Below are 14509 nucleotides of genomic sequence, written 5' to 3'. Positions count from 1 at the left end.
GAAGAGAAAAGGTTTCCAATTTCTCTGGCAACAAATCTAATAAGGTGTCTCTTTTGGGAGGTTAATCAGTAGTTCAAAGAAAAGTCTCTGAGCTCTGAAAGCCACAGAGTAGTGGATTTCTAGCAGATGGGGCAGGGGCATGTCAAAGAAATTTCTCAGTGGCTGAATTTAAATAAGTGTTACTCAGTAAAAAAATAATATGCAACTGAATACCTCAACTACGAAGTTCATGAACAAGTTCTGAAGGAAAGGAGTCACAGCAAGTCGGTAGACAGTCTGAAGTATAATAAAATGTCAGCCTTGTGCCTTCCACTGAAGCCTACCTATCAGTGTTAGTCTATTTTAATAATATTTAATGTGTATTTTTTATCTTTTTTCTCATGTTAATAGTGGTCTAATTTTACTAAACTCTATTTGGTGAATTAGCTGTTTTCGACTCAGAGCAGCTGAATAATGTTAATCTAGTGTCCCTGAGATTAAAAGAATTACCAGAAATGGCTCCAGAGAAAAATCAAGAAAATATCAGAAAAGCAAACCTGCAACTAAAAAATTTCTTGTTTTACAGAAGAAGGTAGGAGAGTATGGTGTAGAAGCATATGACAAGTTGTATGCCTTTGGAAAGTACATTTCTGTTAGTCAAGGAAAATTTTACTTTTTCTAAACAACATATGATAGTTTTAGTGAACTTTTATACTAGGTAGAAGGATTTTGGACATTAGAAAAACTATGATCAAGAGAAGTCTATTTTCTTTTGTTATCACTGATGGTTTGTTTCAGAAAAGCAATTTTAATTTGTATCGAGAAAGACCTGTAAGGAGCAGTTAATGGCATTGCTGGAGCTAAAATATCAATCATATCAAATTCATTTTACTAGTATACTAGCAGAAAAAGGAGTTACTACTGATCATTCTTTGTCAGTGAATAAATTTTCACGGAATGCACTTAAAAACTGGTTATAACATCACAAAAGGACAAAAGATATAACTCAAATCTTGGTGGACTGACCATTCTGACTGTTGCTTCTGTAAAATAAAATAATTTTTAATAAAAATATTACCTATGTGACCACTTGTTTTAATCATTGTAAAAGGTTATAATGTAAAAATATGTCTTAGTAATTTTAAAGCATGGCTAAAAGGAATAAGATGAAGCAGAGGCCATGAAAGAAGTAATTAAGGCAGCCAGTGTAGTCATGATCTTCAGGAAATACTTCATTGGTCGACCAAGAAACTTAGCAAAACTAACTTAAAAGGAACAGCAAAAAGGTGGAATGCCGTTTGAGGATCAATTAATGCAATTTCTACATTGCAGAAACCAGATTATGCTGCTTTGTCATGAAGAAATTTTCAAAAGCACAAAAAGAGTTCTAACGTTCCTCTTTTTTTACCAGAAACTGTGTTGCTATCTAACAGTTAAGCAGCATACTGAAAAAAATAAATTAGTTGCATGGTAAACATAAAAGCATGAAATACACCTGGCAGAACCACTAACATGCATAGATTGGGAGGATACAAACATATACTAAGGAAAGGCTGAAGGATTACTGAAGAGATGAGTTTGTCTTGAAAGCAAAGCTGCCAGCAGAACTCAGAAGTCTCACCTGTGACCTTTCAGTGTATCCCCTTGCTTTTACTTAGGCATGTGTGTGACAGACTTTCAGCCCAGGAAATTCAGCAATAGCTGGGTCTTATTTTTGCACGGATAAAATGTCTTCTCATTATATAAATTTTATGGTTATTCCAATTCAAATGAAGAAGTTCCCACTCCTGAAGGACAGACACCACTTCCTCTTCTTTACTTGACCATGTCACTGCATATCAAATATTTTCAGATTGTTTTGAATGGACTGTGCTTCTCTCTCGAAGGAGGTCAAGGAAAAGGAGAGTTAGGAGAGAGATTTAAAATGCGTAATTCCAACGACACATAGAGAGGGTCACTGGGAAGTATCTGCATATAATTTATACACTTCTAAATTTTCCTGTTTAATATCACATATATTTCTCTTCCATGTATTGTATTTTCTCTGTTTGCATGTAAGATATCTGTTTTACACTGTGATTTGCTTCTCCTGTTTCTGACATAACAAACAAATAAAAAAAACAATCAGTGCAATGGATGTGATCACAATTTTATTAAATTAAAAATCAAGTGCCACTCTCTTCATTTCAGTCTGTAACCATGTTATCTCCAGCTAAAATTATTTTTGCTTATCTGTTAGGAATAGTAATGTGAAACTCTGTTTTTGCAGTCATGTGGCTGGAGGAAAACCAGCAGTGATTAAGACAGAAAATCTGAAGTAGTTATATGGAAACAAACTTTAAATCTGTAAACCAGATTGCCTTGTGCTATTTATCTGGCTTCTTTGTGCTATTAGGCAGCTCAAAGAGGACAGGCTTGCCAGTATAAAAAAAAAACAGGTGAGAAAATCTGTTGAGAGATGGTTGCTTGTGTCACCTTTAAGCAAACCGTACCACTCGCTGCCCCATGCAGTGAGATGCATGCTCTAAGAAAGGGGGAGGGCACAGAGGAGTTCATTAAGCTTTACCAGTCCCTAACTGATGTAAGCTAAGCTCTGCTGATTCATGCTAGGACCAACTGACAGTGGTTTCCAATCAGCCCTCAGCACTGAGAATATGTAAGAGTTTCATTGATGAGTCTTTTCCCTTTATACAGTCTCAAACATCACTTTGGATACAAGAAAGTTTTGCTCTTAACAGCACTGGAAATACACAAGAATTGTCCATCCCTGTGACGCAAAATGGGAGCCTGCTGTGAACTTTTTGTCACACATAGTAAAGCTCTTTCTGTAGTACACCTGTTGATAGATTATGGTGGTAAAAGAATAGTGTCTTGATCACATTTAAGGCAAAATGGAAAAAAAAATGTGGGTGCATATATTATTGTTGAGATCGTTGCTTGTCATTATAATGATAAATACAGTCCATCTGCTTCTTCCTCGTTGAGTCTCAGTTCACTAGTTTGCCTTTTTCTCAACTTCTGACAGGTGAGGAATGATCTGACTCGCGTCCTGTATGGTGAAGACATCGAAATTTCAGATACTGAGAGTTTCCTCAATGATCCTTGCACAAGTGTAAAGAAGCTTAAGGTATGTGCTGCTGTTTGAGGAATAAAGAGAAAGTAATGATTATGTCGTGGCATTTGAATTAATTTTTTTTTCCCACGAAGAAGGCTAATAAAACAAAATTTACCTAAGAATGATATACTACTACATTCCGTTGCATAGTAAGGTTAACAAATGGCATTTTGAGGGCCTAGTCCTGCTTCAGTCAATGAATGTCCATGCATATAGTAAATGTTTTTATAGCTCCTGATAAGGACACAAAGTAAAGCAAGTTGTTGCTGGCTTAATATTTGCACCTAACACACCAGTCTTAGTGATATATGTGTGAAAGCTCTTGAGGTTTGGAACCAGAACCCTTTTAAGGTAAATTATCATGTAGCAAAAGCATTGAGCATCTTTCCATTAGCTTCATTACGCATTTTAGATTGAATTCTCTGCTTATAATCATCTGCATTATTTCATATGAATCACAGGAAAAAAAAAAAAGGAAAAATAAATTTGATAGCAGAATAATTTACTGTCCTTCTCTTATTATACTGATTTATTAGGTTCCTGGCATCTCATAAAATTAAAACTATATTTTAGCATTACTGTGCAGTGCAACCAACAATAAACTAGAAACAGGAGACATGAATCTTAAATGGCATATGAACATGAAAAAATGATTGAACAGGAAGAGCAACCGCTTCTAAATGGTGAAGATCAAATCATTGCTGGCATCAAATACGTATGAGAGACAATCAAAGTCACAATCCTGCAAGTACTTAAATACGTGTAAAACAGGTTTCAAAAACCCTAATAAACTGAATGGTATTAAAAAACTAAAATTAAAGCAAGTATATTGACCTGTATAAGACTAGGCCACTACTGAAGCTAACTGGAAAAGGTCTGAAGCACAGTAAACTAAGTGTGCTTTAGTATTCCCACAGTCTAGAGATGCAAGCCTGAATGTCTAAAGTATAAATAGGTAAAGATTACGTTTATAGGAAGCCATTTGTGTCTGTCCAGTCTAAGCCAGTTTACATTTCCTATCTGGGGTTGAAAAGACTCCTGTATGCGTTGTCAGTGAAGTCCACGTTTTTGACAAGGTCTTTAACCCCTGGCATCAGAAAACTAACAATTCTGAAGTCAGAGCTATTTAAACCAATGGATGATGTAATAACAAGAAAAAATGCATATAAGCATGTATATTTAGGCTGAAGGTTAGAAGCAGCAATGAGATTCTAGCCTTCCTGTACGTCAACAACACGCTGTTTGTTTTATAGGGAAGACCAGAAGACTCTATCAAACAATATATTAAAGTTAACTCTTGAGTTCTTCTTCAAAGCAAATTACTACAACAATAAATAAGTAATTATTTAGACAATCACTTATTCTTGACAGGAATATAGGGTTACTTGTCCTTAGGTATACACGTCAGGCACAACTGAGCTATCCAATTCTGAAAATGTTCATTCCTTTCTTCAAAATGTAAACCTAATATAGGTAAACTGGTATCTGCATACTGTACTTGTGATGAAAATAAAACATAAAATACTTTTCCTTTTCCTTTAAACACAGTTTAAATTAATGAAAGTAATGATTATGCAATACAAAATAGAAATATCTGGAATGATTTGCAGAAATATATGTTCTATATTTTTCCCAGCAACACCTTAACTTTTACTACATTGGCTCCAGCCCCTTTGAATCACAGTTGGAAAGTAAATCTAGGCTGAGGGATATCTTTAAAACTCAGTTTTGTGTTCAGAGAAAGGGATGTTGGAGGATATGCATTTGTACATCAACTTAAATGTTTAAAAATTCTAAGCATTCACAGGCAAATTGTATGAGCAATAACACTTCTGCTTCCAACTTTCTTGTATCTTGCACGTAGGACAAAAAAATTGCAATATATAAATTCCAGTTCAATGAAACCATTTCCAACTGATTTCCCAAATACAATAGGTGTTTTGGATACTGACTGAACACAATCTCTTGTTCTAACAGTCAAGTTAAATTACATTTTAAAATTTTGGGCCAGGAATGGGTTTGGATGTGGCCTCAATCTAAGTGAGTGACATGCACACTAACACAGACATCAGCAAGTTTTGCCAGCATGTTATGATGGTGGAGGCTGACATCCTCTAGTTCACCTTCACCATCAGTGATTCTGTAGAGGTTAGAGGCTCATCTATAGTTCATCTGTAGTTCTCCAAGCGGACATCCAGGCATTTAGAAGGCAGAACATGTGGATACCTCTATTGACAAAGTTACGCGGCTTTGAGTAGGTTTATTGATAACATCTTGACTGTCAGATACGTGATAGAGAATATGACAGAGTATCTGAGCTGTTCAATTTAGATATTTCATAAAGAGCCTGCCAAGACATTGACTTTTCCTGGCAGATGAGATATTGTAGCAATCCTTCTCTGGAAAGCTGTGTAATACAACATTGTGGTGTTATTCATTAGAAATGAGACAGATTAAAATCTGATCACAGAAGGGAAGCTCTGCAGGCTGAAAAAAAAAAATAGCTGCCTATTCCAGCATAATGTGCATCACTCAAACTGAAAAGGCTAAAGAGTGCCTCATATCTGAAGCTATCAGAAATGCCAGTGGAGGAGACAAGTTGTTCTTCATCCCTCAGTGGAGCATCTTAGATGTCTTGATCCTTACTGTCTTCAGGGTTTATACTACTCAGCTGCCAGTAGTACCAAAGGCACTTTATATTTAGTGGATGAATAATATCCTCACCTATAAGAAAGAACGAAGGGAGCAAGACAGTCATGCATTTTTGAGGCTGTGCTATAGTCTTCATTTATAAAACATGTTTTTATGGAGACTCCACCACAACTGTGGGTAAATGAAATGTAACTGTTCTTCATTTTCTTGTTTGAACTTTAGTCCATATGGGAACATATGTATTGCTTACTGAGGGGCAAAGTTTAAATGCTGATATTGCTACTCTAATCTCTGAGAAGAGTAAATATGACAGCTCACCATCTGGCAAATGGTCTAAACATTGGTCTTTTTATGTAAGTGCAGTTTTGGGAGTTGCTTTCCCCCTGGGATATTTTTAATCATCTCATAGATCACCTGCCTAGTTCCATGAATTAAAAACTCTTCTGTCGAATATGCTTTAGCTCCATGCAAGCAATTTACAACTCTGTGAGAAAGAAAGAGTACTTGACACTTGCTGGGATCCAGTGGGTGACTTCTTTGATCCCTACAAGAGAGTTACACCATGTTAACTTGCATCAGTCCCATGAGGGTTGATGTAAAGGAATAGTATATCCTTGCCAGGAAATCACACTGGTTGATAGTCAGTTAACAGTGTGACTGAAGGGGGCAAAGTTTTATGTCCCAGTAAGTTTCTGCTGTATCTCTTTGCATGAGACTATAATGTGGACACATACCCTGACCCACGAGCGCTGCAATGAACTCTGTTCTGATAAACTTCATTGCAGACTTCACTATCTATCCAGATAAAATCTCTGCAAGGGATTTGAGCTATGTCCAGTTGCATGAATTTGAAACTTCAGTGTCTTTAATACAGGACAGAGCCAGCAGACCCAAGCCTGGCATCAAATGGATCTAGGCTTATTTACCATCTTAAATGCAATTCTTCAGGAACAAATTCGGGAAAAATGTGGAGGGGGATGCAAAAAACAGAGTTGGAGGGAAATGGGCTTACTGAGGAGTGTGTCATTGCACAGAGGAAAAATGTTATGCATGGAAGAGGAAAAGCTATTGTACAGACTTTCCTAAATTAATTCCTTCTACATGTGTTCTACCATACAATTCTTTGGTTACATGACTGCATACTAAATTTTCCACTCTTTAACTGCAAGCCATAAAGCCCCAGACACTGCATCTCACAGCATGGTATTGATATCTGCATGGTTATAAACAGGAGGAATCTGTTATGATTCCCCATACATGACTAACCAACTAGAACTATATATAATGTTCTTCATGATGTAACTTTATGAAGCTGGACAAAGAAAAAGATATTCAGTGATATATTCACTGTCAGCTTGACCCTGTAATCCCATACTCTCTAGTTAACCCAGCAACATCCCTGTCTCATTCTGGATCTTCATCCCAGTCTGAAGTTCCTTGCTTACCCAATGCTATGTTCTGGTTCTCTGATTTCTCATCTGCCTCTGAGTACCTTTGCCTAGATTATTGTTCCATTTTCTTCTGGGCTTGCTTCCTGAGATTGCTGTTGTCCTAACAGTAATTATTTGTCAGGCTTCCTATTTTCCATACTTTTGAAAAGTCCTAATTCTCCCTCCCAAGCTCCTTATTCAATACTGGTCTGAAGCCTACTGCTACTTCCCCAGCTATTTGCTCCATCTTGCCCTAAAAAGTGTAAGTACTCATTACCCACATTCCTTATTGGGTCTGTCTCTCCTTCCCACGTGTCCTTTTTTCTCTCACTGAATCCTACCTCCAGTCACTTTACTGACTCTCAGCATTATCTGCTTGGATCCATCTCTGGACATTACTGAGCATATGTGGATTGTGATTTTCTCTACCCCTCAAAGGGTTAACATCTGGACAAACGGGGGGGAGAACTGGGGATTCATATTTCTGTCCAAGAAACCTTCTTTTTCTTAGTATATTGCACATAAGAAGACATGGAAAAGAACATTATTCAGGTTATAACTTTTAAGTCTTTGGAAAAAAAACAGAATTCAACTTTTTTGCGCTGTAGTCTTCAATGGCATAATGCTTTAAATGGAGGACTCATGACTTATTCTTTAATAGATCGTAATAGAACATTTCTTCTGATCTTCTTCAGTCAGTTGTTGGATACCATCCAAATCTTTTAGTGAACACAGACGTGCTAATGTCCTCCTTACTGTGCTGAGTGCTTCAAAAACAGTAATTTATGTGTATAGAAACTCATTAATTTAGGAAAAAGAACAGTTGGGTATTGCGTCTTGGCTCGATCACACATTCCAAGGATGACAGAACATCAGGAACTGTCAAGTTCTAGAGCCGTAGCTGATCTTTGAACTTGGGCCGTGAAGCCCAAGTGAAACTGAGCATCAAGGATTCTCCAGAATTTGATTTGGATGTGGTTCTCACACTTCTCAGATTTCCTGCTCTGGCGTTGGAAGCTCAGCTCATGCTGGAAGTGGAGATTCCTGCCTGACAGAAAATCTATCTTCCCTGAAATCCTTAGTCAATATTGAGATGGTCAGATGTTCAGAACTGGGATCTGCTGACAGCTGGACAAATCAGCAAATACACTCATTTGCTTGGGTGCCTGAACAAGAGCAGAGTATGTCTGAAAATAGGATTGACTGCCAATATTAGAATGGGTGCTCTGCTATGCCTTGTGTGAAAAATGTTTTCAAGATGAGTTTCTTGAGTGCTTGTTTTCTTGCATGCCTGTAGAAAAAAAGGAATTGTAGACCCACATATTCATGTGTCTGAAAGTACAATATTCAGGTCTCAGTGCTATTGCCAAACTAATTGCACAATGATATTAGTATAAGACAATCCTTGCAGACAGTAAGGTTATTGAAATAGGATAGGATATTTCTGAGGAAAAAAGTAGGATGAACTATACAGTTCTTGTAGTGCTTTACAGTAAAAAAATAGTCACCATGGGAAATGTACTCTGGTTTATGGGATAATCAGGTGGAAGTCACGTCTTAAGGCATGGTACCACATACCACAGGCACTACACCTTCCATTTGAAGGTTGTCGCATAGCCAGTGGGCAGCATTGCTGCACATGAACTATAGAGTTACTCTCTACACCCCGCCTACAGTCTCTGGTGCTCTAAAACTATGAGGCTGCACATGTTCTGGTTTTTTTTTTTTTAAAATTGGTTCTCATCATGTTATAAAATGAAAAGGAATTTATTCAATTTTAAGTTTAATAATTGAGTGCTGTGTCATTTTTTTTAAGAAACTTTGCTACTCTTTTATCAAATATTAAATCTGTATTTTTATGTTCAGAGAGGTCAAGCGATTCAGTCGGAGTTCCAAGAGTGACAAAAATTATTTTTAAAATGTGAAAAATAGAAGTAATAGATGAGGGAATTTTTTTCTGCATAATTCCTCAATCTATTTATTGTCCTTACAAAAACTGTAATACTATTGCTGTAATTTGTGTAATTCATTTGTTTATTTTCATGTGACCTTGCTAGATTTGTTTAAAAAGAATTTTATCCTCTTCAATAAGATTTACATTACTTTATCAATCTGTGGCTAAACATAAAAATAAAGAGAAGCAAGCTTGCTGAAATGCACAGGTTTAGAACGAGCAAAGCGTATTACATTCTTTCCAACTTTAACCATGCTAAGAGTGATATTAATTTCATGCATTTAATCGCAGAAGCATTCTAGTATCTTTTTGCACTGTCCATCATAATATTTTCTAACGAACAGGAAATAAACATTGAGATTATCTAAACTGAAAATCTTTGATAAATTGATTTAATTAAAACTGAAATGTTTTTCACCACTGAAATTCACACTGAATCATCTGTTTCTTTTTTCCTTGGAGAGGGAAAGAGCTATTAGTAATTCTAACCAAGTGTTTTATAATAGAAATGAAAAATTAGATTTGCTCAGGCTTTTGCTGAGAACTCAGCTTTTGTGGGAAATAAAAGGTAATATTAAGTCATAAAAAGCTATCTGTTCTGTGTTTTATAGATGTTAGCAGCAATTTTTCACATGGGAGAATAGCTAGCCCAGTTCCTGAAGAAATATTTTCCTGCATATGCTCCTGAATTTAGGAATATTTTCTTAATATGTTTATAAGTATGAAAGTAAAATGATCTCTTTTGACTTCAGTCATAGATTCTTAAAGTGTGATGATTTTTTTTTAATGTGTGGAGGTGGGAGGGAGGAGGAGAGGAGGGATTGACAATGTGTTATAGTGACTGTAGAGGAGATGTTGTATGAATAAAACCTTTAAAAATTACTAAAGCGGGCACAATATCAAGGCATTTTATCTCACAAATCTCCAATCTCTCAACTTTACAGCATTTGTTCATGTAAACAGTGAAAAGCATATATTTTCAGCTGGTTTTAGTATGCAAAATTTTAAAAGAAATATTGCAAGAGATCAAAAGAATATTTGATACTTTAGTGTTATTAAATAGTAATATTTGACAAGATAAACATTACACTTCTATTCTCATTAGTGTTATTGCTTAATCATTTTCTTCAAACACCTCAGCTGCTCTCTCTTGTAGTATTTCAAATTCTTGAACTTACAGAAAATTGAATAATTCTGAATTAATTTTCCTGTCTGCAGCTGTAATCTGTGCTAACTCTCTACATGATTTGAATGGCCAGCTGAAGTGGTCTCTGGGAAGGCTGTGACTGTATTTAACTGCCACGTATTTTATTCGATCTGCAGGGTAATGATGTTCGGATAATCCTTGGCCAGTTTGATGAGGAAATGGCTGTGAAAGTTTTCTGCTGTGTAAGTAAATATATTTAATTGCATATCAGAATAAGGAATGCATTACATTTGAATAAAAAATACATTTGAGCATAAAGATTTCTTCATGGAGTTCAGCTCTGTCAAGGTTTATATCATCAAGAGAGATTACACATGCTTAGCTCCATTTCTGTTTCAATAAAATGCTTTGTACTTGAGTTCAGTGGAATTTAGGCATGGACTGCATGGTTAGCTTCTTCTTATTGCTTTCCTGTAGTGGAATTAAATGCCAATTGAGCTTGAGCATTTCTCTTCATGTCAGATCCAAGGAAACGTTTGTATACGTAGCAGCAGATACAGAGAACTGCAAGATTTCAATCTTGTCCAAGAGTTGTGTTCTGGTGGTAATGTCTGCATGTGTGTGGTTTTGTGTGTTTTGCTTTGAAAGAATAAGAAATTCAAGCAGTTCCTGTACATGCTAAATCAGCAACCCTAATAATTTCTGCTACTCAAAATGTTGCTAATTGTACAGTTGTCATTCACTTTTCTTTTACATGTTTTATATGAAAACAATTTCTAGTTTGTACAAAATAGTTTTTTGAATTAAAAGAAATGTAGTAAATCCAACATACATAAAATTCCCTATCCTCACCATTTGTTTGTTTGTGTGTGTGAATGTGCTGCAAATATGCAGTGTGATTGTCATTGAAAGTTGCAGGACTAAAATGTGATCTTTATTTGTACCTGCTCAAAAAAAAAAAAAAAAAAAAAAAATCCCAAACAGGCAGATTTTAGAGGCCTAAATTTTGTATTGTATTGAATTCTTAGTCTAAATAACCAGATTAATCCTGTATGAGCCAAGAACACAATAAATATAATGGAAAAGCAATAATGATAGCATCTGAATTTCAGAGGGTGTTTTTTTGTGTTTGTCTAGAGAGACAAAGTTACCTATCCAAGCAAAGAAAGGAAAAGCACAAATTTAAAATCCGAGTGCTACATGTGCCTCAGCCACATATTGGCTCTTACTCAGCAGCTGTTCCAGTTGCTGGCAAAATTTGGAAAGGAGATTGTAGAATATATTTGGAAGGAACAAAATCTGTTTGCATCCAAAAGGAAATGGAAAGCATTATTTTCTTTTTCATTCTTCTCATCTTTGATTGGTCTTTGTATATGGATCTTTTTGTTTTCTGGCATTTAAATTGGATTGACAGAGATAATCTCCCATTTTTCCATTCCTGGAAGAAAGAATGGTCCTTCTGTCTCCCAGCTCCTTCTCAGATCTCTTGCGGTTGGGTTACCTTTCCCCACCTGAGGGGTCCCAGTCAGAACTGTCTTCCAGCCCAACGTTAGACAAGAGATTGGCCTCGCTTATGCCACTTCCCTTAGTATCTAGTTGCCTTTCTCTACAATTCTTTTCCAAGTTTGTGTGCCTGTGAGGCCACTGAAGAAATCCTAGAAGTCCTTGGAGGGGCAGGGTGTCCTCTTGTCTGCACTGCTCTGGCCTGAAGGATTTCAGGTGGAGGACGTCACTTTCACACAAACGCCCAGCGCAGCTTTCTGCAGCAACGGTTTGGTATGAACATGGGAAGCGTGCATAACTCAGAGCAGTTTAAAGAGCGATGGCTGCTTCTAAAGTACATTAGTGTCAAAAATAATAAGGTGGATTTTTCTGGAGCCTGGAGAAATCTGAGAGATCATGTATTTAGGCTTGTATAAATGTATTTATATGAGAGATGCAGCAGGAGACTGAATGCAGGAGAGGGCAGTTCAAAGTAGGTCATTTATATATTAATGCACTACAATATGTCAGTAAGCTTGTTATTAGGCATAAAATATATTTTTGACTCATGCACTCCTACAACTATGTGTCTAAGAGCACAATAATTTAGATATGTCAAGTTTTTTAACCCCCTTCCCCAGGTGTATCTTCAGACAGGTTTCGCTTGTGATTCTCTTATATTTTGCAGGTGGCTGATGCCAGCCAGAGAAAGGCTTTGGGTTTGTTAAAGGAAGGTGCTATTGTACTAGTGCAAGATTTTTTTTTTCTGATTGTGGTTATAATCTGAATATTATTTGCTAATGATTTATGTAGGTGGGAAAATCTTTAAAGTCTGCCTCAGTTTTCTGTCTGGATTCAACAATCATATGCTGTGAGGTTTCCTCAGGACATCCATTGGAGCTTATATGCTGTCGTGGTTTAACCCCAGCTGGCAACTAAGCACCCCACAGCTGCTCGCTCATGCCCCCTGGTGGGATGGGGGAGAGAATCAGAAGGGTAAAAGTGAGAAAAATCTTGGGTTGAGATAAAGACAGTTTAACAGGTAAAGCAAAAGCCACACATGCAAGCAAAGCAAAACAAGGAATTCATTCACTACTTCCCATGGGCAGGCAGGTGTGTTCAGCCATCTCCAGGAAAGCAGGGCTCCATCACGCGTAACGGTTACTTGGGAAGACAAAACGCCATCACTCTGAACATCTCCCCCCCTTCCTTCTACTTCCCCCAGGTTTATATGCTGAGCATGTTGTCATATGGTATGCAATAGCCCTTTGGCCAGTCTGGGTCAGCTGTCCTGGCTGTGTCCCCTCTCAACTTCTTGTGCACCCCCAGCCTACTTGCTGGTGGGGTGGGGTGAGAGAGCTGTTGAGGTTGAAGCCCAGTCGACAACTAAACACCACACAGCTGCTCGCTCACCTTCCCCTGCCCCTGTGGTGGGATGGGTGAGAGAATCGGAAAAATAAAGTAAAACCCATGGCTGAGATGAAGACAGTTTAATAGGACAGCAGAGGAAGAAAAAAAAATAATGATAAAAGAATATACAAAACAAGTGATGCACAGTGCAATCGCTCACCACCCGCTGACTGATGCCCAGCCTGTCCCCAAGCAGTGATCGCTGCCCCCAGTTTAAATACCAAGCATGAGGTCATACGGTATGGAATAGCCCTTTGGCCAGTTTGGGTCAGCTGTCCTGGCTCTGTCCCCCCCAGCTTCTTGTGCACTTCCTCGCTGGCAGAGCATGGGAAGCTGAAAAGTCCTTGACTTAGTGTAAGCACTACTTAGCAACAACTAAAACATCAGTGTGTTATCAACATTATTCTCATCCTAAATCCAAAACACAGCACTGTACCAGCCATTAGGAAGAAAATTAACTCTTGAAGAAAAGGCCTTGACTCTGTGTAAGCACCAATCAGCAATAAAGAAAACACCTCTGTGTTATCAACACTATTTTCAGCACAAATCGAAAACGTAGCCCCATACTAGCTACTAAGAAGAAAATTAACTCTATTCCAGCCAAAACCAGCACATATGCTCATTGTCATTTTGCCTGGCTATTTCCTGTCCCTCCCTCCTGAAAACACACACACACACAAAGATGCAGAGCACTTAAAGATAAATAGTCTAATTTAGTGGCAAACTTTAAAAACATGACAGGACTAACTCAAACCAGAGTGAATGTTAGCAAGTGTTTCCTATGGTGTTTTAAATAATCTTAGCTATTCATTTAACACTAATGTCAAAAGCAGTTAACAGTTTTAATTCTATGGGAAATCTTAGGTTTCTGATGTTGCTTTCACCTCACTGGGATAAATGTGGTATTTTTCATGGAATAGAAATTAGGGTATTTTGCTCAAAACTTAACACTTCAACAATCAAAATGGTCAACTATGTTGGACAGACATAATCTTTTTTTCATTTGAAATTGGATTAATATGAAATTGCACCTTCCCAATGAAAACTTCAGTTCTGCAGAAAATTTTATTTTTAAAAAAATTGTTAATGGGATTTTTTTTCCAGCATATTATCTTTAAACCATAGAGATAATGCACTATAGCCATGCACACATCAAGACTGATGCCTAGCTGATACAATTATGAAGACAAAGAAAATTACTATTACGCATAGGTAACTGCATGAGCTTTAGGTGTCTCTTTTAGTAAACATTTAATAATAACTAAAGCTGGGTTTAATCAGCAGGGTTGACACAAAAGGATGGGACACTATTCTCCTTGAGCTGATAGAGTTTTACTTCT

The 14509-nt window shown here is 37.1% G+C and overlaps 1 protein-coding gene across 1 annotated transcript in view; it reads left to right on the top strand.

Annotated features, from left to right (window-relative positions):
- The window catches only part of GABBR2 (gamma-aminobutyric acid type B receptor subunit 2), a gene marked incomplete at both ends in the record, with an annotated part of 482647 nt that overhangs the window by 224143 nt on the left and 243995 nt on the right, over nt 1-14509 (top strand). Inside the window, 2 exons of the mRNA XM_082312677.1 lie at nt 3005-3106; nt 10454-10519. Coding sequence (XP_082168803.1) covers nt 3005-3106; nt 10454-10519 — 168 coding nt within the window. The remainder of the gene's footprint in view (nt 1-3004; nt 3107-10453; nt 10520-14509) is intronic.

The sequence above is a fragment of the Platalea leucorodia genome (genome assembly GCF_965183815.1).
Source record: "Platalea leucorodia genome assembly, chromosome: 1".
Lineage (NCBI taxonomy): Eukaryota > Metazoa > Chordata > Aves > Pelecaniformes > Threskiornithidae > Platalea > Platalea leucorodia.
The sequence above is the reverse complement of the archived record's forward strand: the minus strand, read 5'-3'. Positions and strand labels throughout refer to the sequence as shown.